This window comes from Capsicum annuum, chromosome 10 (assembly GCF_002878395.1).
Source record: "Capsicum annuum cultivar UCD-10X-F1 chromosome 10, UCD10Xv1.1, whole genome shotgun sequence".
NCBI classification, from domain to species: Eukaryota; Viridiplantae; Streptophyta; class Magnoliopsida; order Solanales; family Solanaceae; genus Capsicum; species Capsicum annuum.
The window spans coordinates 183,429,276-183,455,805 of NC_061120.1; the positions used below are offsets into that span (position 1 = coordinate 183,429,276).

The 26,530-nt window shown below is 34.7% G+C and overlaps 1 protein-coding gene across 19 annotated transcripts in view; it reads left to right on the forward strand.

Annotated features, from left to right (window-relative positions):
• Nucleotides 1-14,405: 14,405 nt before the first annotated feature.
• LOC124888158 overlaps nt 14,406-26,530 on the forward strand; it is a 46,293-nt gene continuing 34,168 nt past the window's right edge. For 5 of the 19 annotated variants that reach the window (XR_007046255.1, XR_007046262.1, XR_007046264.1 and 2 more), the window contains exon 1: nt 14,406-15,344. Coding sequence is in view for 1 of the 19 variants with exons in the window: in XM_047398615.1 (XP_047254571.1) it covers nt 14,693-14,814 (122 nt within the window). In the remaining 18 variants the exon portion in view is untranslated. The remainder of the gene's footprint in view (nt 15,345-26,530) is intronic. The other 14 variants (XR_007046260.1, XR_007046258.1, XR_007046257.1 and 11 more) reach the window with 11 other exon arrangements.

The following is a 26,530-nucleotide window of genomic DNA, read 5'->3' on the forward strand; positions in this document are numbered from 1 at the left end:
TAGATAGGATTTTTGTAATTTCATTTATTTTTTAACTTATAATTTTTATTTTGATGTGATGACAGAGCCGCGGACCAAAATATCGATAGAACCTCACTCGACTCTCCAACTCGGTATATTCCACTTCTCTTGCAACCTTGGAGATACCAGTGACTTAACTTTCACACAACTTGGGATGAGTATGATGTACAAAATCAAGACTTGGTTTCCCTCTTTCCTTTCGTGTAGTTCTTTTGAATAATGATTGGGATAAAATTCTATCACGTTGTCTACTTCTTTGTATGAAAACACCATGTGTTTACATCCAAAGGGGATATGATGTAGACACATAATTTTGTCCCTCCCCGAAAATATTTTTTTTACTCATTTTTATTCATTTTACCATTCACTTTTTTAGGTTGATAATTTTTCCCCAAAAGGGATAAAAATAATCAAATGCATAACACTCTTGACACCTCACCATGTCACATAATATTAATACAAACCTCACCCTCACAATCCACACTCCACCCACATACCTACATACGCCACCTCATGTTTGCCATAATCTACCAATTATACACACACTCCTCCACATAGACCCACAGGCTTTCACAATTCATACACAAAAATAGAAAAGGGACACCATAAGCAGGGGAATTCGCAAAAAAGGGGATAATTTTTATTCTCTCCTTCTAGAGAAAACACGCACACAAAATAAAAAAAGGGAGGCCACCATCATCTTCATCTTTTCTATTTCCTTTTTAGGCTCTAACCGACGCACCAAATCGCATACACACACTTTCGACACACCGAAAAACACCCTCTCTCATCAAAAAACATACATACACACACAGTGAGGATGGAATCAAGGAAAAATGTAGGGAGCTTGAGATTTTCGACAAGAAATAGTGAAACTGGTGCAAAAACTGATAGATTTGGCTAGAAAATATTGAGATTTGTTGGTATCTGTTGTTAATTGTCGGGTTTAGGCATTGTTGATCAAAACGGTAGCAGATTTTTTGTCCCTGTTTTGAATCAATTTTGCGATTAATTTTGCAGACTGACTTGGTGAATTCGGTTGTAATTTCTATTTGTGGTTCATTGGTTTTCGTATCAATTTTTAGGAAATTTAGATACTGTTTGGTTTTAATCGGTTTATTGTGATCAGTTTCGGGTTGTAATTTCTCAAATACCGAGTTGGATTTTGGTTCACTGTTGAGGTTCTCTATTCGGAGTTTCAAGTTTGGATTTCTTTAACTCGTTATTATCAATGAAAATCAATTATCGAAAGGTTCAATTCTATCTCTTCTCATTTTATTTCATTATACGTGTTTGATTTGCGTGAAGCATTATTGAATCTTGAGTGATATTTATTGCTTAATTTCATTAAAAAATTACCGTGGATTGTTGAAATGGTAATCGTGAATTGTGGAAATTTGGTGTTAAAAGGGGAATTTGGGGCGGAATTGAGAAATTGATAAAAATGGTGAATTTAGATTAATTTTGGTTTATTGTTGTTTTGTTTAATTCAGAATAAATATCAAGTTTGTGAACTCGATAGGATCATATTTTAGGTCGAAAGCTTAATAGGCAAAAGTAGATTCAGGTAGGCAAAATTTAGGAATAGTGTTTTATCAAATGTTTGAATATGTGGGTTGAGTGTTTTCTAGTTTATCACATTAGATTCAAGTGTATTCATTTGGTCGGGAAATGCCCCGAGGTATCTGTATTATTTTTATCCGAGAAATGCCCCAAGAAATTTGTACTCAAAGATGTCGTGATCAAGGCCCGAGGCATCGGGTAAAGTATTGGAGCGTAGTTTAGTATTAGTGTAGGTTAGCGTAGGTTTACATTTCCGTATTTTTCTATTTTGGGACTGTATAATTGGACTGGACATTATATTTTGGGATTTGTTTTGTTTGTGTTTGTTTGTTTAATTGTAGTGTGTTTTATGTGGTTTATACGTTCGTAATATCAAATTAGCCGATATGCCCCACCAAGCGATCGTGGTCAAACCACAAGACCGAGGAGTGCCTAACACCTCCCCCTCGATCAACAGAATTCCTTAGCCGGAATTTCTGTTCATAAACCAGTTTTAAAGAGTCAAACAGTTTTGAAAAGAATTTACAAAGGTGACTTGTCACACCGAGTTTATGTCAAGTGGCGACTCTAAATTGAAAAATGTAAATAATATTTTTTTCAAAATAAATTCTCATCTTTTGTCACTTTAATAATAAAAAACCTTTCGAACATAAAAATCAACCTTTCGGTTAAAAAAAGGGGGTGTGATATCTAGTCGAAAAATTTTGGATCCCTCCAAAAACTGGCCTTATTCTTAACTTTGATGGCTCCTACAATTATTCAACCAAAATCGGAAGGGCAGGTGGAGTCTTACGCACCTCCGCAGGAACCTAGGTTAAAGGATATAGTGCTCGCGTTAATGTATCTTCTCCTTTTGAATTATTTTATGGTCTGTTGTTATCTAACGACTTGCAGGTATCCCAACTTAAAGTGGTGACAGACTCCCTCAAGGTAATCAACATACTTGAACCGCATTCTCTTAGCAATAACAATCTAGTACAATCTTGCAGGGATCTTCTCCTCAGCCTGGGGAGCCCAAAGATGCATCATAAAGATCGTAGTCAAAACAGGATAGCTAATAAGCTTGCTAAGGAAGGCTGCAACTTGATGTTAAATAATTTATTTGTTAGTTGGACTACCTTCCCCTCCCCCAAAACTTTAGTTAAGTCTCTGTTGGAAGCTGATATTAGCAAATCCTTTTTTGAAGAGCCTATTTTGCCCCCCCCCCCCCCTTTATTTCATTTGTAATAATAGTAATAGGCTATCTACAACTACTTCTCATCTTGTACAAGCTATTCATGTAACTTTGTATGAAACTTAGTAATGAATAAAATTCCTTTTTGAAATATTTGATGGCAAAGACTTTCCTAGATGGCGTGGAAAGATGGAATTCTTTTTAAGATGATTAAAGTTGGCATATGTTCTTGAAGAACCTTGTCCTAATGCTCCTGGTTCTGAGGTATCATCTGACGAGGTTACTTTGATTAAAGAACAAATTACCAAGTGGCAATATGATGATTATTTGTGCAAGAATTATATTCTTGGAGGAATGTCTAATAAATATTATGATCAATATTATGTTAAATGCAAATATGCTAAAGAGATATGTGACACTCTTCAAGATATTTATTTAGCAGAAGAGTCGAGTTCTAAGAAATTTCTCGTTTCAAATTATATGGAGTGCAAAACGGTTGATGACAAGTTAATCACTGAACAAGTACAAGAATTCCAACTTATAACTAGTAAAATTGCTATATCTGGAATTTTTCTTGATGAAAACTTTCATGTTGGTGCTATTGTATCAAAACTTCCTCCATCTTGGAAAGAGTACCGAAGCAAACTCTTACACAAAAAGAAAGATTTGACTCTTGAACAATTATTGCAACACTTACAAATTGAACAAGAGACACGATGGCGTGATAATAATAGTTTGAAGGAATCTGTCATGAAAGCTCATATGGTTGAAGAATAATCAAACAAGAAGGAACCTGAAAATAAGAATTTTTCAAAGTCAAAGAAGGCTACAAATTTCAAGCGTAATGGTGTCAATGTTATATCTGGTGAATGCTATCATTGTCACAAAGTTGGTCACTATGCGCGTGATTGTAGAATTTTTAAAGCCAAAAAAAAGAAAGAAAAAGCAAATAAAAGAAGATCTTATGGCAATGGTCACAAAAGCATTTGTAGGGAAGATCAAGTGGAATGGTGGATAGATACCAGCGCAACTCATCACATATTAGGTAACCGAAATTCTTTCAAGACTTATGAATTAGTGGGAGACGATAAATTATATATATGGGAAACTCCTCCTCTACTAAAGTTGTGGGAAAAGAAAATGTTGAACTGAAATTTACTTCCGAAAAGATAGTTACATTGATGGACTATTGCATGTTCCTGATATTCAAAAGAACTTGGTGTTAGGTACTCTTCTTTCGAAGAATGGTTTTAAAATAATTTTTGAGTCAGATAAGTTTATTTTATCTAAAAATGGCATGTTTGTTGGACAAGATTATGTTGCAAATGGAATGTTTAAACTCAATATTGAAAATGAAAATATTTCTGCTTATCTAGTGGAGTCTCTGGGCTTATGGCATGAACGTCTTGGACATGTAAATTTTAGATTCATTCAACTTATTGTGAATAATGGATTAATCAAAGTGGAAAGAATCATACTAATAAGTGTCTTATTTGTAGTAAATTCAAGATTACAAAGAAGCCCTTTAAGAAAGTTGAAAGGACTTCCACACTTTTGTAATTAATTCACACTGATATTTGTGGGATGGATTGTTTGTCACGTCATAGAAAAAGGTGTTTTATCACTTTTATTGATGACTACTCAAGATATACTTATGTCTTTCCATTGAAAACAAAAGATGAAACATTTGAGACTTTCAAAACATATAAAGCAGAAGTTGAAAATAAATTGAGTTTGAAAATTAAATCAACTAGGTTTGATAGAGATGGAGAGTACTTAAAGTTAGATTTTATTAATTTTTATAAAAGAGAAGGCATTGAAAAATAATTGACCATGTCCTATACGCCACAATAAAATGGTGTAGCAGAAAGAAAAAATAGGATTTTCATAGAAATGGTTAATTCTATGCTTTATGGATCTGGTATGTCTAAAAATTTGTGAAGTGAAGCCTTACTTTTAGCATGTCATATTTTGAATAGATTACTTCCAGGAATCATGATGCATGTCCATATGAACTTTGGAATAATCGAAAACCAAATATAAATTATTTTAAAGTATAGGGTCGCTTGGCTCATGTTCGATTACCAAATCAACATTTAACAAAGATTGGCTATAGAGGAGTAGATTGTGTGTTTATTGGTTAATCACAAACCAGTAAGGCTTATAGATTTTTAAATCTTGAAACCCCAAGTCCTCACACAATTAATGAATCTTTACATGCTAACTTTTTTTAGCATCTATTTTCCAAGAAAAAAGATTCTTTTGAACAAGATGCAAGTTCTTCTATTTCTCTTCTTAAAAGGAAAATAGTTGTGCCATTGGAAGAAAGTCAACTAAGACGTAGTTCAAGATTAGCCAAATCAAAAGACTTTGGACCTGATTTTCAAGCTTATTTGGTTGAAAAGAATCCTGAAAGTTATGTTGAATCCATGTCTTCACATGATGCTCCATTTTGACTTAAAGCCACTGATGATGAAATGCATTCTATACTATCTAATAATATATAGATATTATCAGATCTTCCTCTAAAATGTAAACCAATTGGTTCCCGATGAATTTTTAGGAAGACAATAAAATCCGATGGTACTTTAGATAAGTACAAAGCCCATTTGGTAGCTAAAGGCTTTACTCAATTGAAAGATATTAATTATTTTGATACTTTTGCACCTGTAGCTTGGATGACCTCTATTTGTCTCTTGATTGCTCTAGTAGCAATTCATGGTCTTGTGATTCATCAAATGAATGTGAAGACTGCATTCCTGAATGGAGATTTAGACGAAGAAGTCTACATGAAACAACCAGAAGGATTTGTCATTCCTGGTCAAGAACATAAAGTTTATAAGTTTCTTAAATCTTTTTATGGATTGAAACAAGCTCCAAAGCAATGGCATGAGAGATTTAAAAAAGTTATGATTTTTAATGGCTACTTAATCAATGGTGGAGATATTTGCATATTTAGTAAATTTCAAGAAAATTATGGTGTTATAATCTGTCTTTATGTAGATGACATATTGATCTTTGAAACTGATATCGAAAGAGTCAAAGAAACAAAAAATTTTCTTGCTTCTCAATTTGAAATGAAAAATCTTGGAGAAGCTGATGTAATTTTAGGCATCAAAATTGTAAGATCAGCAAATGGTTTGACTCTTACTCAATCAAGTTATATTGAGAAGGTTCTAAAGACGTTTGGTCATTTTGACAACAAACCTGCTCCTACACCATTTAATCTTAGCATCAAACTAGTGCAAAACTCTGGTGACTTGATCAATTGACATATTCTCAAATTGTTGGGAGTCTTATGTATGCCTTGCATTGTACCAGGCCAGATATTGGTTATGCAGTAGGAATTTTGAGCAAGTTTACTAGTAGCCCTGGAGTTGAGCATTGGAATACCTTAATTCGTGTTGTAAGGTATCTGAAGGGTACAATTAATGTTGGTTTGCATTATTTTGCCTTTCTAGCACTTTTTGAAGGCTACAGTGATGCTACCTGGAATTCTGATCCAAATGACTCTAAATCTATTACTGCTTGGATTTTCACTTTGGCTAGAGCAGCAATATCTTGGAGATCAAAGAAGCAAACATGTATTACTCACTCAATCATGGAGTCAGAATTTATTGCTATGTCTTCTACTGGAGAAGAAATTGATTGGCTACGAAGTATGCTGATAGATATTTCATTATGGGGTAAGCCAATACCACCTTTGACAATATATTGTGATAATAAAGCTGCTATATTTTGGGTTTCAAGTGATTGTTACAATGTCAAGTCAAGAAAAGTTCATCTCAAACACAATCATGTGAGAATATATTTGGAGGATGGCATAATATCGCTTCAATATGTGAAGTCTAAACTCAATTTAGTAGATCCTTTATTAAAGGGCTAGGCAAGGAATTGGTGGTACAAACTTGTAATGGGATGGGAAAAAAGTCTGTTGTAGATTGATTGTACACTACTGAAAATTACCTCTATAGCAACGAACTTTTTGGCGACGGTCAATGAAGCGTTGTAATAGACCAATGGTTAATAAAGTGTTGCAATAGGTGGTCTATTGCAACGCTTTCACCACCAATTGCAACACTTTCAAGTGTTGCCAAAAATAATTAGGCGATGAATTTTGGGGATTTTTCTGTAACTCTGTGGGATTTTTGGGGATTTTGCTGCAGCTGTGACTAAAGTGTTCTTCCAAGGAATTTCTGCGTTCATTATCAGTAAGTTCTCACACAATTTTAACCTAATTTTTGGGGATTAAGGTTGATTCTGATGTTCTTGTTATTACTTTTGTACCATCTGAGAAGTCGAATTTCGCCTTTGTTAATGCTATTGAGGTTATTTCTGCTCCTAATGATTTGATTGCTGATGTTGCTCAGTATGTTAGTTTTGATAAAAATGAGAAAATTAGTGGATTGTTGATGAATGGGTATGAAACTATGTATAGGGTTAATGTTGGTGGTTGGAAACTGGAAAGTTACCCCTTTTAATGATTCATTGTGGAGGACTTGGGTTACGAATGATGAGTATATTAAGTCTAGTGATGGGTCATCAAAGGTTCACTTTGGTGGCCGTATAAACTATCAAGAAGGTGGGGCAAGCAGAGAGGTTGGTCCTGATAATGTTTATAATACTGCTCGAGTTATTAGAAGTTCCGGTAGTTCAGTTCCTGAGTTGAATATGACATGGACATTTCCGGTGATTGGAGGGTATAAGTACTTGGTTAGGATGCACTTTTGTGATATAGCTAGTATTGCGCGTGGTATGCTAGTTTCAACGTTTATGTGAACAATAATTTGGCATATGAAAACTTGGACCTTACTGAAGTTACAAATGGGTTGCTCGCTTCACCTTTCTATGCTGATTTTGTCGTCGATGGAGATAATTCTGGTGTTTTAACTTTGAGTGTAGGGCCAACCAATACGAGTCTTCCACGTGCTGTAGATGCCATTCTGAATGGGGTTGAGGTCTTGAAGATTATTAACTCTGTGGGTAGTTTTGATGGTGAGATTTGTGCACATGTTGTCTTGAAGAGTTAGAAGAAGGGAAATGGTAATGTATTGTATCCTATGCTGGCTGCTGTCTTCTTGCTGCTGATAGCATTTGTGATTATGCCTCAAAGAAGAACTGGCGTTACAGACTCTGTGGCCTGGTGGAGGGTACCCACGGAAATTCCTGAAGTTAATCTGAAATATGGCAACCGTCTTCTAATAAGTTGTGATGATTCTGAAATAAGATTAAGATGATATCTTAATTTTCACTACTTTGAAACTGCTACGGCGGCCTTTAGCACGAGTCTGTTGTCTTGTACTGTAAGTATTCATATTTATGTAATTAAAAGCAAATAGTAGCTGTTCTAACACGATTGGTTTTTTATTTCCGCTATTTGATATTTTGTGTATGCTCTTATATCTTATGTTTTTCAATTTAACATTCAGAAAATCAATAATCTGAAGGTATTTTCTCTGTAAAATTGTTGAGACACTCATTCAGTTTATGGGTATGTATGTTTTGCAAGTTTGAGTTGTGGAAAATTGGATATTTTTATTTTATTTATGAAACTGACATTTTTGACGAGTCCGAGCAACATAGTTGGGAGCATGAAGGAACTGAAAATTGCCCTAGCGAGGCAGCGGATAACGAAAGCCTAGAAGAAAAATCGAATCCTTGGCCTTCACATCTGAAACTGAGAAATCGTACCACAAAAACATATTCATAAGACATCTAGCTTTTGAATTTGGAACTGGGTTTAGTGCATAATGACTAAGATGATTAGATTTCAACTACAGGCCAAGCATGCATTATCAAAGTTTGTGATGCACAACTCCAATTACCATCTAATCATGTTGCACTCTGAACCAAAAAGGTTTATAGTAGTCTCAGAATTTACCTTATAGATGTAAGCTCTAGCTCAGAAGAATGCTAGGTGATTTGCTTTTGTCTGATAGACTTCTATGATGTAAGCTCTAGCTTATGCACTGCAATTTAAGGCTTTTGTCTGATAAACTTCTACTAAAAAAGGTTCCATTAGCATGTAAGATTATTTTCATGTCAAAACTAACTTTATCCATTTGGGACTTGCTCTCTTAAGTTATTCTTCTTCTTTCTCTCGGTTGTGCTTGTCATTTTTTTCCTATTTATGACACAGGTTGATGGTTACCTTTCGGCTACAACATGCTGGCATGCTTCTCATTAAGTACCTTAATCTGAAGCCAAAGTGTTCAACGAGGATCTTGATATTCACAGTTACATGTTTGTGCTACTTTATTTTTAACAATTTCTATAGCTAGTTGGGTAGGATTCAGACGGCATTTTGGTGTAGATATAGACGGTAATAGTGCTTTAGATGGACTTTTAAAGTCGTTCATCTGCAAATCACTGGTTGTTCAGATGTTCATGCTCATACTAGTCTCATTCAATTACGAAAAGGCATTTCTTTTTGAATTTTGACAATGAACGAAAAGACATTTCTGGAAATGTCTCTTGGAAGGTGTTCTTGTTACCAGAACTTGACATCTACCTTAAGTGAAGAAAACATTACAGCATTTTGAGTCCTATGATATCTTGAACTTCAGTATAGATGAATCCTCCAATAACTTCCCTTGTCTCATACCAAGAAGTCATCCCTCTTTTCCACATCAAGGATTGACATATTCCCTATACTATCCTTCACTTTTCTCTAATTTCTCCTTTCCTCCTATGTAGAAAAAGCATGGTGCGACTTGATTTTTAGCAAAAAATCTATCATGTTTCTCTATTGTTTACACAAGTTCCTCATCATAGCAAATTTGAGATGGTCGGAAGCTCAAGAAAAGTACTCAGGTGCTTGCTGCAAAAGCTATCTTTCTGTCCCTATTTGTAAGTTGTATTAAAGTGCAACCTCCCCCACCCCTACCCCTCAACCCCCAACCCCCAAAAAAAGGAGGTTATGAAACTGCGCGACATGAGTAACTTTGTTTCCCTAATAGAGCTTGGGATAGGAACTAGGATTATTTGTTTTCCCGGGAGAGAATTTCTGATTTATTGGTGTAGCAAATTTCCCTTGAAAGCCCATTACTGGTAGAGGTATAAATATGATGTAGCTAGCTGCCAACCAGAATGCTTATGCTTTCAGAAGTGGTTGACAGAATTAGTAGTCTAGTTTACTTGATATAAAGCATCCTGGAAACCTTCAGGTATAGGAATTCGTTGCATTACGTGAAAACCTCTCATACCATGTCTATCAAATTAGACCAAACATTATTCTTTATGGACAATGAAATCAAGACCAGCTAGCTATTTTCTGAACATGAGTACTAATTCAAATACAAGATATTCTAAACACCAATGGTGGAAGAAGATTTCAAGTCAAAAAAAAAAAAATAAGTAAATGAAGAAGATCAAAGTTTTCTCTGTTCATACACGCTGCTTCTTTCCAGGTTGTATTTCCCCGTCCTCAAGCGCTTCCCCTTTATCTTTGTCCATCTTCTTTCTAGTGAGTATTTTGTTTATTTTATGCAGCTCATTGGTAAGCTTCTGGTCTTTGTTTTGTTTTCTCGCGTTCCCTCCATCCTGCATCTTCACTCCAAACTGGAATGCAACTTTGGGCATTACTTCCTTCTGATCATTGTATGTCACCCATCAAACATGTTAACCAGAGTATTATCCAGGGCTTTATCTGTACGTCACTGCTATCTTTTTCTTCCTGGGTATTATCCAGGGCTTCCCTATTCTGTTGTAGGGAATGGAGATATTGTACAAGATTTGTAGTGGTAATAATGCTCCAGGTAGTATTAGCAGATTCAACTTTTAAACTAAATTCAATTTAGCAATGTAGAGCTGCAATTTTTTTCTGATATTGCCCAGCATAGACCAGATAGGTTTACTGTGTCACATTGCCTTTGCATATGCGTATTTGGGTTCAGTTAGCCTTGAAAGAGTAGTTGGTTTTAAGATCCCGTAAAAATTCTGATCATTTTATTTTTAACCCTTTCATATGTGTAATGTAATTTTTGACTTTAATTATGATAAGGAATGTTAAAAGGGTGTTCTGGTGAAGTTCTAGAATTATTAAAGTCATTCAGGGTCATTTTGGGACCCCGAAGTAGTAATTGGATGGGATTTACCCATGTTGCTGCCACAAGGCCACTTTGACAGTTCACAGCCTTAGTGATTCTAAGCTTTTTATGTCGTCATTTTAAGTGCTAATTTATATTATTTTTTTCTCTTTTTATAAGTGTCCAAAATGAAGAAAGAGATGAAAGTGATGAAGACATTGACCTTACTTTAGAAGATTTTTGAGTTGTGGATAAATGCTCTAATATTAATAGTTTTGTGTTGACTTTCTTGAAACTTATTGCGACTTGAACTTGCTAGTATGTAAAAACTTAACTAATCATTTGGAATTGATTACATTTTGCTTTTGGGTTTAAATTACTAGCTTGTTGCATATTTTGAATTATGAGATTATTAATGAATGATTTTGTTTTGTGATATGTATATTTTGGGTTCGATTTTCAATTTGGTATAGTACAGTTTGTGTTTTCTACTTCATTCAACCAGCGATAGATGGGATGAGATGAGCAGTGCACACCTAGGGTTTTGTCACGATCCGAGCCGAGGCCCTGGCCGTGATGGACATTCTGAACCACGAAGGCCCGAGAGGCCCCTTAGCATACTATCATAAGCATAATTCACATGTAATGCGGAAGAAAAATTGAAGTTCATGACATATCGTAATCAAACTTTTGAAGTCAAGCCATAACAAAATATTAATCAAATCCAATCTATGAAGCCTCTACTTAATGAATAACTGTCTAGGTCGGGACAATGCCCCCGACCGAACCATGAACTAAAAGATAAAACATATGAATAGAATGCCTTCTGGGAGATGGATGACTCACCAACTCTGAAACTTCGAAAAGGTTCCACTGCTACAATGTACCATGAGACTGAGCCTCAAAACATATATTATGAGACAATGCAGCCGTCCAAGGATGGTCAGTACTTAAAATGTATTGGCATGTAGAAAGACCAAATAAAATAACATTAACAGTGAAAACCTTGTACAAATCATAATATGGGTCACAAAACATCAACTCAGTCTATAGACATGAATTTCAATTCAAAAACTGCTTTCTGAGACTACATTAGGATGCTATTTAATTCTGAGCTATGTGGCATACCCGACATGGTTTGAAAAACCCCACGGGCTATGCAGGATCCGACATTGACTTGTCGGTCAAGCCCCTAATTCAAATTTTTTGCAAGGATTGGAGTGTCTAGTCTGGTATACCAAAGCATAAAGCAAGTATACAGTGATCATCTGTAATTCAGGATAGGATCAATTCCGCGGCAACAAAATAAGGTTTCGGGCTATGGGCCTTTCGTACCCATGCCTTCTCGATTAGCCACCTAACTCTCTTTAAGTTCATAATTTAGCCATTTAAAACATGCATCTTTCTTAAAACATGATTTGTAGTATGAAATAATATTTGTCTGATTTGATATCGTCACACCAAGACTTGCAAGTCCCATAAATTATATTCTATATTCTGTTTCACCTCATATATGTCATGATCATTGTTCATCATAGGATAATTCTAAGATCAAATAGTCAAGCTCTTTAAGTCAATATGATGGTTTAGGTAAAAACATTTCTTATTCTTGAATCTTGTAAAAGCTTAGGAGAAGACTCACACCTTTTCAATTATATTCAAATAACCATCATAGAAATGCAAGAGCAACATTAACATGAGTATTGACACCCAATTTTGGCTCTCCTTTTCATATAATTAATTTTTTTTATGCTTCTTAGTCTTGAATACTTTACCAAAATGATGTTTCCTATTCTTCATATTAATTTTAGTAAATTTGACATAAGCGGAATAATTTTTCTTTTACTTATTTTTTTTTATATTAGATTTTATATATATCACAATAAATATTTAAATATTAGTTTGTTAACTTTTATTTTTAATTCTAAACGAATTTTTTCGTATCGTTATAATATTTTCTAAATATAGTTATGTTTGTTTAAATTTATATGTATACGTATATAATCCATACATTATGAAAATTAATTAGGATGAGAGAAGCATCGTTAAATTAATTAATGAAAATAATTTAAGGAAATTAGATTTTTTGCAAACGTAATTTATTTATGCACAATATTTGGACCATTTGCATCATTTTTTGGGGCAAAATTCAGAAATAACATACTTATCCCCTTAATTATGAGTTTCATAGCAGCAGTTTTATAATTACATAATATAGCAAGTTGTATTTTGTATTTTTGACAACTGTTGCTACAAAAATACAAATGCATATGATTTTTACTGCCTTTATGATCGATATGTATTTTGTATTTTTATAAATTGTTGCTACAAAAATACAAATACATATGCTACAAAATATAATTTGATAAAAATATTGTTATTTTTTGTAATTTAATACTTAAGTATGTTACTGTCAAAGTAGCAGCCCAACAATTTAAAATGCCCTAATCTGGCTCAATTTCAACCCACTAACCAACCTAGCCCAGACCCGACCCAACTTCATCTTGTTAGGTTCGAAATTGAGAGAGCATCACGCAGAAGCTATTAGTTGCTAATCATTGTGGTGACAATTCAGAAGACACATAAAACAATATTAAAAAACTTAATATTATTATATTATTTGGCCAATCGGTCTACATATAAATCCTAATATTAAAAAGTATAAAACTAATGAGAGAAAAAATCTTTTCTTAAACAAAGACTCTTTAAAGACTACATTTTGGATGCTATTGTGTTATGGTATGAGAAGGGGGTATTCTATTTATAGATGTCCAAACCTTTCCTCCAAGAAAGAGGTTAGCTAAATATGAAAAATAATTATAATTTTTCTTTCAGGAAAAGTAAAAGTAATTATGGTAACTTTTATTTTCCTTTTAAGAAAAAGTAAAACTTAAATATAGTAAGAAAATCAGGCCAAAAACCCTAACAAATCTTCCCTTTTTGGCTTGATTTTCTTCACTTGATCCGTCTTCTCTTCATATCACATGAATGAACTTCATCCTTGATATAATCTTCATAACTGCTGCTTATCATAGTTAAAAATAAGGTTTAAAATATCATGATTAAAAATTAGTTTAAAAGTAATATTTTATTTTTATTTTTAAAGATGCAGCAGCAGCAGGAGTGTTGAAAATATAGTTGAAACTTGTTCTCCACATGTAGTTCGATAAAAATTTCATTATCTTCCAAATTGTTGCAGCTTGATTTTGAAACCGCTTTGAATCTGTTTAATGTCGTCTCACCACACCATTGGACCATTGAACTGTAAGCTCTGATACCACTTGTTGGGTTCGAAATCGAGAGGGCGTCACGCGGAAGCTATTAGTTGCAAACCATTGTGGTGACAATTCAGAAGACACATAAAACAATATTAAAAAGCTTAATATTATTATATTATTTAGCCAATCGGTCTACATATAAATCCTAATATTAAAAAACATAAAACTAATGAGAGAGAAAATCTCTCCCTAAACAAAGACTCTTTGAATACTACATTGTGGATGCTATTATGTTATGATATGAGAAGAGAGTCTTCTATTTATAGATGTCCAAAATCTTTTCTCCAAGAAAGAGGTTAGCCAACTATAGAAAATAATTTTAATTTTTCTTTTAAAAAAAAATAAAATTTAAATATAATAAAAAAAAATCAGGCAAAAACCATAACAAATCTTTCTTTCTCCTTACCCAATAAAACACACCAACAACAATACCAATGTACAACAACACAAGCAACAACAAAAATAATATCCACCAGTGACGTTGAGCAACCCCGAAACCACAGGATAATGGAAAATCCAGTGGTCTCTTCTCTCCCCAATTCTGTTTCCATGTCCGTCAACATCACCCATCTCTTCCGTCACTTTTCTAAAGCAAAAATAGAGCCAAAAATCTGCAATTTAGGGAGAAGATGATAAATTTGAAGATTCAATGGATTCAAGGTGGTTTCACCTTCGATTCCAACCTTAATTTAATGGGTCCGAAAGTAAAAGCTTCCAAGCCATCTCTTTCCCTTTTTACATCAACCGTAAGGTAAAAATTCAATCTTTTTCTTTTATATCCAATTTCATCCCTTTGTTTGCTCTCTGTGATTTGGGCTTTCCAAGAATTCAAACTAGAGAACCGTTGCAAGCCCTCCTTTATTTTGGATATAAAAGGAGCCTTCAGACTCCCTTTTTAACTCTAGATAAATTTGTCTTTAAGGTACTTTAACTTTTCTTGCAGTCCATCTATTCCTCGTGTTTAATCATAGAAAGGGAGTTCCAAATATGGGTTTTTGTAAAGATTTATTCGAGTCAAAGAAATATGAGATCAGTTAGTCAATTTTCGTAGCATATAAAAATTATTTGTTGCGTTGTAAGCTCACAAGTTATATTAACTTTTATTCGCACATTTCTTTATCATATTCTTTCTAGCTAATTCAATTTTCTTACATGGACATCGGAGTCGAAGAGTTTACTTTAAAACTCGTCGTCACTGCAAGAGTTGAAACGTGCATATACATCTTCACAAACAGCTCTCGCTCCCTAGAGACTCTATCCGAATAGAAATCGCAAAGAGAGGTAAGAAGAAGTGTCAAACGTTCCGCTATATTCTTCCTTTAGCTGCTTATTCGTAGCGTCATACTTGATAACTTTCATTTAGTTGTTTCATCTTGAACATTTGTGTGTTTGTTTTGGCTTGTTTCACATTGAATACTTGTGTGTTTGTTTTAATAATTTGTTTGATTTTTGAAGTAGTTGGGAGTAAATGACCACAGATATAAGACTGGCTTTTGGTTGTTTGTAAGCAAAAGTAATCTATGGGTTGGCCTGTTAGTTCATAAGATCAGTGAGTTAATCGTTTAGTTTTGGTTCAAATCATTTCGGGTCAGGTTAATCAAATTTTGAAAATTTTGATATATGCATTTTCTCGTGTGGTACATTTTCGAGCCAAAAAATGATTTCTTGCCAAATCGAATTTCACGAGCTTCAAATTTTACTTTGTGTCCAAGGTTCTTTTCAAAATCTTTCCTTATTTTGTCACAACCTTAGAATATTTGAATTTTCAGAGTTTGTATTTGAACATTAAAACTAAATATAATTCATTTGCAAATTAGCTATAATGGTTTTTTTGTGAGTAAAACAAATAATTTTGTAGCAACTAAAATGAATAGCGTCAGTTATCTTTTTCTCAAAAGTTGTAACACACGTTTTGGGTTGTTCTACTTTTTTTCAAAAATCATTTTTCAGTATTTGTGTTATTGGCACCAAAATATTTTATCAACTTAAATTGATCCTTCTCCTTTTTTTTTTCCTCAAATCAAGAATAAATAATATTTTTACAACTTTTTAGTTTCAATTTTATTTTCAACAAGTGTTTTCACTTAGCATTTTTTTTCATCTTTTACACATAGCTCTTTTATTAACCTAAGTTCGGCCGGTTAATCGTAGTTGACGGATCCTTTAGGGTGCCTAATCCCCTTCCCTTTAGGATAATTAGAACCCTTACCTAGAATCTTTTAAATTGTGTAGATCTAAAATGAAGTCCTTATTTTCTTTTAATCACATAGTTTATAATGGGTGTCCTAATTCTTCGTAATACTGATTAGGTAACGACTTTCTTAATTTTACATAGAGGTTTCCAATATATTGTACCTCGGTTTGACCCGTATAAAAATGGAGTACGACAGCTTGACGACTTCACTGGGGACTTAGGTTCTTAACCTTAACAAGCTTAGGTTAATATTTAAATTTTTATATATTGTTATTTGTTTCACCTTAATTGTCGTGATTTATCATGTTTGTGGGGCATAAATTATTTATTTGCTATAAATTGCTTATTTGTTTATCGCTTTATATAAATTGACATTCCGTTTATATTTCCTCCATTTCAAAAAACTGACACTCACACACATTGTACATGTGGATTATACTTTCCCAAAATTCTTTCAAATCTTCTTACTTTAGAGAGTCAGCGCATATGTGGAGTGAGCGGGAGTTTTACTGCCGTGGGACCACGTGCCTTCTCATATAGGAAATTCAAGTCTGCGACTACCTAAATATTAGAAAGCTTAAGATAGAGCGTTACCACCTTTGATTTAGGTCATGCATGCATAAACCTTAGATGGCTTGACCCATGGTGTCATTCCACAACTAGGAAAACACCTTTTATGTCAAATGGGTTTCACAACCCAATGACGACCCTCATATTATGAGTAAAGATAATGACAAATTGATCCAAGCCAAAATTTGTCCAAAATTGAGTTTAAAATTTTTTAACTCCAAACTCAAGTAATGTCATTAATTAAAGCTTGGATCAATTTATCAAAATGTCGCTTAATATTTGGCGCTTAGACCTACCTCCGGCATAAAGGAGTCACCCACATATTAGGAACATGTTATTATTGCTTGATGTATTTGTCTACATGTTATCTTATAATTTATTTGACTTTACTTGACCACTTGCTACATAATCTACTAAATTTACATGAGCACACTTTACTTGATCTTTTTATTAAAACTAACATCATTTGTATTTTATTTTTTCTTTTCCTTTTATTTTATTCCCCAAAAGAGTTGATTCGTGTTAACAATCGAGCTGGCCGACCATCCTTACTTCACAAGGTCCAAGGCTTCAACATAACCATGACGTAGTTGTATAAGCTTCAATTATCTGGATTCATAAGCTACCACTTTACCATGTTGTATAAGTACACAACAAAGTCCCATTCGGGATGCATCAAAATACACAACAAATTCATTTGTACCTTCGAGAAGGGTCAGAACCAGTGCACTGGTCAACTTGTCTTTCAATCTCTCAAAACTACTTTCACAAGCCTTGGACCATAAAATCTTACCTTCTTCTGAGTCAACCTAGTAAGTAGAGCAGCTATAGACGAAAAACTCTCCACAAACCTCGTATAATAACCTACCAGACCCAAGAAGCTCCTAATGTTAGTTAGAGTTGCGGGTCTAGGCCATTTCTTCACTACCTCAGTCTTTTGAGGATCAACCTTAATCCCTCCACTAGAAACAATATTCCCCAGAAAAGCTACTATACTAAGCCAGAATTCACACTTAGAAAATTTAACATACAACTCTTGATCCTTAAGGGTCTGAAGTATGATCCGTAGGTGATCGACATGATCCTCCTTACTCTTGGAGTAAATCAGAATATCATCAATGAAAACTATGATGAATAAATCCAAAAAACTATTTGAATACCATGTTCACGAGGTCCATGAAACCTGCAGGTGCATTAGTCAATCCAAAGGACATGACCAAAAATTCATAATCACTACATCAGGTTTGGAAGATAGTTTTGGGGATATAGGCCTCCCTAACCTTCAACTGATGATAATCTGAATGAAGGTCTATCTTAGAGAAGTATCTAGCACCGTGAAGATGGTTAAAAAGATCATTCATTCTGGGTAGAGGGTACTTATTCTTTACAAAAACCTTATTCAAGTGTCAGTAGTCTATACACATACAGAGGGAACTATATTTCTTATGCACGACGAGTATGGGAGCACCTTAAGGAGAGACACTAGGATAAATAAAACCTTTATCAAGAAGGTCTTTTAACTATTCCTTCAATTTTTTTAGCTCCGCAGGAGCCATTTTATATGGTGGAATGAAAATGGGTTGAGTGTCGTCCAATAGATCAATACCAAAGTATATCTCCCTGTCTGGGGGAATCCGCGGGAGATCATCAGGAAAGACTTGAGAAAACTCATTAACCACTGGTACCGACTAAAAGAGGAACTCTCGGTACTGGAATCTTTGACCCAAACTAGATGGTACAAACAACCTTTAGATATCAGTTTATGGGCTCTAAGATAAGATATGAACCATCCCTTGGGTGCTAAAGAATCTTTCTCCCATTCTATGATAGGTTCGTTAGGAAAACAGAATATAACCTTTATAGTTCTATAATCTATGGTAGCAAACAGGAATGAAGCCAATCCATCCCTAGAATCGAATCAAAGTCTACCATGTCAAGCTCTACAAGGTTTACCATAGTATCTCGATCAAAAAATAGACACTACACAATTTCTATAGACTTTTCTAGCAACAATAGACTCACCAACAGAGGTCGAAATCAACAAGGGTTAGGAAATATTTTTAGGGCCAAATCCAAAACCCACAGCCACACAAGGAGTTACATAAGATGGAGCATACCTGGAATCGAGTAGGCCATAAACATCATTGGAGAAGATTTGTAACATACCCGTAACAACATCTGGTGAGGCCTCTGAGTCCTGAAGAGTAGATAAACCATACAAACGGTTACGACCCTCGCCTGTACCGAAAGTGGAACCCTTAGCTAGAGAGGATGGAGAAGTAGTTTGGGCTTAGTACCCCCAAAGATCCCTTTGGCCGAGGGAAAATCTCTCTGAAAATTATCGGCCTCACCGCAACCATAGCACACAAGAGTCTCATATCGAAACCTAAGATACCTATGGCAAACAATCATCAAATTTAAGCTCAAGATCATTACCCTCTCTAAGTTCAATCATTTTAAAATCAATTGTGTGTATCAATGAAGCACAACAATGGTACATAAGGGAATCAAGCTATGGCATTACATTAGCAACAAACAACACTACCCAAACAAGTAAGCAGCTTGCAATACAACCCGCGTGCCCTCACAGCAAAGAAGTCCCACTCACTCATATAAAATAATGCATGTAAATGAAGGACGGTCAAGAGACACTCACACTCACAAAAGAAGCTCCAATCAGAGTGCATCAAATACCATAGGCTTGCCCTTATTTTCTTTACCTTAGTTTTTAGACAGTCAAGTTAGGATCACTATAGGACTTTATTCAGCTTGTAATGTAGGTTTGGGGGCTGGTATGGTAAATATAGATATATCAAGTGACTAAGCCTCCTTGGCACTACACTAACTTTGGGGTCCATATTTTAACCAATTTCCTCCCTTATTTCTCCCTTTTTATTTTAAAGCATATTCAGGTTAGGTGTGGTTTCATATTCAGGTTAGGTGTGCTTTTCTTATTCTTTTTCACTATTTTTTTCTTTTTCTTTTTCTTTTATTTTTCTACCACACTCAACCCTACTTTTTTTCTTTTATTTCTCCCTTTTTCACACCCACTTTATATTACACACCCCTATGATAGTCACCCTCAACTTAGGTGATTTGCCTGAGTTGAGGTGCACAATGTCCAAGGAGGACCAGGTCCAAAATAGATTCATTGTAACACAAATGGAAAGTTGAAAAGTGAAAACAAAGAAATAGGCTATAAGGCTCAAAACAGGGATCAAGAGATACTATTTCACAGTGGGAAGGTCATTTAGGCTAAAAGTGGATTAACATCAAAAAGGGTCTATGATCCTTTTCTAACCGACTAACCTACAACCTAGGCAAGACTAACCGGGCAAGTTCTGAATTCAACATACAAAGGGAACTAAGTAGTATCTCATACACACATGGCACAGGGTCACATCATAAGTTACTTCCTATCCAATTCATGCAATTGGTAGCTATGATTATCATGTCCCTAATCCTAGTGTCATAATAATATTCATAATAGTCACATATATATACGTATCACATAGTTTAAAAATAGAAAATTGGAGAGCTATTATCATTTATCTCAAAAATTAACAAAAACATGTCAATTTCCCTAGATACTCATTTTTCTCCTAGTTAAACAAAATATCACAAAACAAAACACAATACACCTAAACATGCTGGCTCACTAGGAACAGAACTCCGAGGAAAAGAGGCACGACAACAAAAACCCCAAGAGGACATCAAGACCCACAAGCAGCCCCACCCCCAACTTAAAATCATGCATTATCCCCAATGCATTAAACATCTACAAAACAAAAGAGTTAGGAACATACTTGTGGTACCATAGGTGTGGAGATCTGACGTCGATTAGACAAATACAAATACGAATACAAACAACAAAATACCTTGGGTTGCCTCCCAAGTAGTGCTTGATTTCACGTTGCGGCATAACAAGACTTGGTTGGGTACTCATACTTTCCCAACAAGCCCATGGGTACCTTGATTACTCAGACTTCATCAAGGTAGCCCAAGAGTTTGCCTCCATTTTTCTCTTTCCACTTTGAACTTATGAACTGCACCCCTAATTATTTTCCTAAGTTCCCATTATGCTCATGGGGCAGAGGTAGAAAAATAAAGGTCCCAAGAAATAGATGTGCTATGTTGTACTTCTTGGCCCTTATGTTAGGAATGCAGTTCTTTGTTTCTGGTTCAGCAAATTCAAGAATATAAACATATGTTTCCTCTTCCTTGCACTCTTCTTCGGGCTCGAACAAGATCTAACTATCCAAACACAATGTGGAAATGCTTAGAATGAGGTCCAACACGCCCTAACTCATGATTTGTAGTCTTCTTTACATTCCCACATAATTCTAGTATGTTCTCCTTAAGAGTGACACTATCCATAAGAGCATGAGAAATTTTTGACTCCTATAATTTCAACTCCTCAAGTTGACTTCTCGGAACTTTTTCAGTTTCACACCACCCATAACTATTTTGTTGGGCGTTACACACAGCATCTTTTGCATCCAACTCTACTTGTAAGTGGTAGATATCCAACCCAAGCCTATCAACCTTTTGAATATGATCTTGTCTTCTTTTTTAAAGAAGTGCCAATGTGTCAAGAATGCTCTTATTGTGTTCCAACAATATGTTTATCACACTCATGCAGTAATGCACCATAACAAAAGAAAGAGGATCAATAAAGAAGGAGTCATCATCACTCTATATTTCCTTTAGCCAGGTTGTCATCTCAAGAAGAGTAGGTCAACAAAACAAACAAAAAATAAAATAAAATCCGACAACACTAATAACTTCAATAAAGGACTCTGAAACCATATTTTCCCGACAACGGGGCCAAAATTTGATAAAACCCAAACTACCACTCCTTAGAAGGATAAAGCAGTCGTTGTCAAAATATAGTAACCTAACTAGGTTGGGGTTGATCCCACAAGGAATAGGCTAAAAATCTATCTCAAACTTGTTGACATCTCCAGGCAATGCAGAAAAGTAAAAAGGGGGGATTTATAGTAACTAGCCAACAAGGCTTAGTTGCTTTTGGTTATAAACAATCTAAGACGAACAGTAGGCTTGTATTCCCCCTGACTTCTCAACTCAGTAGACTTATCATAAACTGTCAAACTATAAAAATATCTTGCATACAGAATCGATATGTTATGTACCATCAATAGTCTTTTAGACGAGCTGACAGATTTTACCCTTTATCTTTTGAGTCTCAGGATATCGCCTTACTAACCCTTTTCTTGATCCCAGTTAACTATTACCTTTGAGTCTCTAGTCATTAGATGATAGATCACCAACTTACTTAGATAATAACTAGTAGCGTAGATCAACAGTTAAAACTTTAATTATTATTGTGATTCTCTTTTCCTAGTCACTACTCCTCTTTTGGAGTAAGTAGTAATAATCTAGGCAGGATCTTAATGTTCGCCACTGCTAAGAAATCAAGAAGAATGAAGAAAACCCAATACATGTAAGAATATTTATCTAGAACGACTTGGCACTTCCTCTACTTTGTTAACTTTCCAGGGTTTCCACAATTCTAGCTAAGGAAATTAGCCGCTCATAGTTATGAGATCAATCATGGAGTCCACTGACAAAATTGCAAAATCAATCTCATAATAATGAAATAAGAAATCCCAAAGTCTTAAATTGAATAACAAACCAAAAACAAACCAAGAACAATGAGATTATAAGTAGCCCCTAAGGGCCTACACCTGGATATGTGAATGTATGGATGTGTGAATGAATAAACTAAACAAAGCCTAAAGGGTATTTATAGATTACAAGAAACCCTAGAATTCAAATCCTAAGTAAAATATGAAAACTTAACTAAACGTACATAATAAGACTTAAAAACATCATAGGAGTGTAATTAGGATACATAGAAACCCTACGAAATGATTTTGGAATTGTCTGGAAAAGTTGAGGTTGGTGGCTACATGTGGTCTCCACATGTGCCCTGGCCTTGGGCGCATGTGGTACATGCGGCCTACAGGCTGGGCGGATGTAGTGACCGCATGTGCTCGGACCAAAATTTCCTACAGGTTAGCTATCGGGATTTTGGACTTCTGACACGTGCTTTGCCCACATGCGGTCCACATGTACTACATGTGGTTCGCATGTTGACTTAGCATGTGCCGAAAGTTATTTCTTTTAGCTCTTCTTCAATCTCGACACATGTTTTGGTCACGAATAATCCAAAAAGTGTCTCGAAAATCTATAATAGATTAAATAAGTATCCAAAAACATCACTTTTCATCTTTTTCTTGAATTTAGCATCTGAAACCTAATTTCCTGCAAAACACTCCAAAAATACATCAAATCTAACAAAATAACCTTAAGTACATGCATATTTTCCAATTTTAAGCATCGTAAGTGTTATATTTCTATGGCACATCACTACACTACCCTGAGACTGTAGGCCTTGCATCCTTGACCCATTATTTGGCTGGAATTAATGATTGACTAGGTGTAGGTGCACTAGCTGATGACTGAACATCACCCTAAAATTTCTTCTTGGACTATTTCTTTCCCATTTGTCACCCTGTTGTTGACTGACATCCTGATCTGTAGACCTAGATCTCTTAGTCTGTCTATCCTCTATCTCTACCTGCTAATCTTCTCTTTCTCTACCTACTGCATATACACTACCAACCTGGAGATATCCATATCACTGTTCAGCATAGCCCCTAACACTCTAACACAAAATCATTAGAAAGATCGAACGCGAACTTCCTTATACGAGACCTCATAGTGGACAAAACTTTAGGGCATAACGAGACAGTTGGGTGAACTTCAATGCATACTCTTTGACACTCATCTTACCCTACTTTAGATTCACAAATTCCTCAACCTTAGCTTCCCTCAACTCTCAAGGAAAGAAGTGAATAAGGAAAGCATCAAAAAAATTTCCCATACTGCAAATTCAACATTTTTACCTCTTAACTCTTCCCACTCATCATACCATACCATTGGTAAGCCACTCCTTTCAACTGATAGGCTGCAAACTCTACCCCCTCTGTATCATTAGCATGCAAAACTCTAAATGTCTTCTCTATCTCATCTACAAATTCTTGAGGATCTTTCTAAATCTTGGACCCTGTAAAACTAGGTGGATTCATCCTCATAAATTGACCAACCCGAGTGACTTCAGAAGAACTAGTAACAAAACCAACATTTACAGATTGATAAAATTGTGATGCCACGAGTTGAGCAAACATGTGCATGGACTGGTGGAACTCAGCATTAGAGACTTTTTTCTGTGGAGACTGAGTGCGGTTAATGTTGGTGATAGGAGATCTAAAAGGACTAATTGGGGCTAGTGGAACTGCAGGAGGAAAAGTAAAGCCACGAGCACGGGCTCTGTATTGGGTTTGCATCCCATGGGTAGGGCAGACCGCCTCAGCATTTGCCCCAGTAGGGACCATTAGATCTTCATGAAGGCATGATCTGAAATGCAAAAAGTCAAAGGTTAGGAAGATTTCATTGTAGCTAGACTCTCTAGCACAAACTAGAACATGAAGAAAGAGACACATTCCTGAATGCCTTATAGCCTTCCCCTTATAAGTGTGGAATGCTACACACCTATAAAAGGTACTCTATTCAACACAGCTTCGTAAACACCCTATGACCCTAAACTATGTTCTGATATCAAGTTTGTCATGACCTGAGCTGAGGCCCTGGTTGTGATGAGCGTTACAAACCTCAAAAGCTTGAGAGGCCCATTAGCATACCATCATACACATTATTCACATCCAATATGGAAGAAAAAATAAAGTTCAGGACATCTCATAATCAAACTTTTAAAGTCAAGTCATAAAAAAATTATTAAATTCAGTCGGCGAAGCCTCTACTTAATGAATAACTGTCTAGATCAAGACGAGGCCCCTGGCCAGACCATGAACTTAAAGATAAAACATATGAATAGAACGCGTTTCGGGATATGGATGGCTCACCAATTTTGAAACTTCCAAAAGGTTCTACTGCTGAAATAGACCACGAAACTGAGCCTTAGAACCTATATTGTGAGACAATGCAGTCGCTCGAGGACGGTCAATACTTGAAATGTATTGGCATGTAGAATGTAAAAATAAAAAAACATTTAAAATAGCATTAACAGTGAAAACACTGTACAAATTATAATATGGGGTCATAAAATATCAACTCAGTCTGTAGACATGAATTTCAAATCAAAAACTGCTTTCTGGGACTACACTAGGATGTTCTTTAATTCTGAGTTAGGTGGCATACCCGACATGGTCTGAAAAACCCCACGATCAATGCAGGGTCCGACATTGACTCGTCAGTCAAGCCCCCAATCTGAGTTTTCCACAAGAATTAGAGTGTCTGGTCTGATATACCAAAGCATAAAACAAATATACAATAATCATCCGTATTTCAGGACTGGATCAATTCCTCATTGGAAAAACACGATTTTGGGCTATGGGTTTTGGACCCATGTCTTATCGGTTAGCCACCTAACTCTCTTTAAGCCCATATTTTAGCTATTTAAAACATCCTTCTTTCTTAAAACATGGTTTGTAGTCTGAAACGACATTTGTCTAATTTGAAATCGTCATATCAAGACTTGCAAGTCCCATAAGCCATATTACATGTTCTATTTCACCTCTTACATGTCATGAATCGTTGACCATTATAGGATAATTCAAAGATCAAATAGTCAAGCTCTTTAAGTCAATACGATTGTTTAGGTAAAAATATTTCTCATACTTGAACTTTGTAAAAGCTTTAGGAGAAGATTCACACCTTTTCAATAATATTCAAATAACCACCATAGAAAAGCAAGAGCAATAATAATATGAATAATACTAATCGAAAATCATTCACGTGCATAATTAGGTAAGGAGACCACTCACAACCTCATTCTTTTCATCAATTACAATTTATATATATATATATATATATATATATATATATATATATATATATATATGTATATATGGAAAATAGTCTCAACTATACATAAACTTTGACAAAATTATTAGTGTATTTTAGTAACATTTATAAGCTGCTAATAAAAAAAATAAAAAATGCTAAAAAAATTAAAAAAAGAATTTAGTGCAAATAAATATCAGTAAAATACGCTAATAAATAGTTTAGGGGATCATAGGACCCCTGCAAAGTTCTAGAGGGGTTATAGGACCCCACCCCACAAAGTTCAGGCGTGTTACAGCAAATTTCATCAAAGTTTAGGTATATTTGGGAGTATTTTCCAAATATATCTATCTATCTATATTGTATCTATATGTCTCTATTGTTATCTGTTTTTATTTTATCTATTCATTTTTATTATAATTATATCTATATTATATCTATCTGTATTTATTATAATCTATCTATATTATATTTTGCTTGTTAATATATATTATATTATATTTTTATTATAATTATATCTATATCTATCTGTATATTTATTATAATCTATCTATATTATATTTATATTATCTGCTTGTTAATATATATTATATTATATTATTATTATAATTATATCTATATTATATTTATCCGTATTATTGTCTCTTTATTATCTTTATACATCTATTATTATATTTGTCTTCTGTTCATTACATTATACTATCTATCTATACTATATCTATATAATTTATTTATTATTTATATAATTTGTTTATTATCTTTTGTTCATTACATTATACTATCTATCTATACTATATCTATCTGTCTAACTATA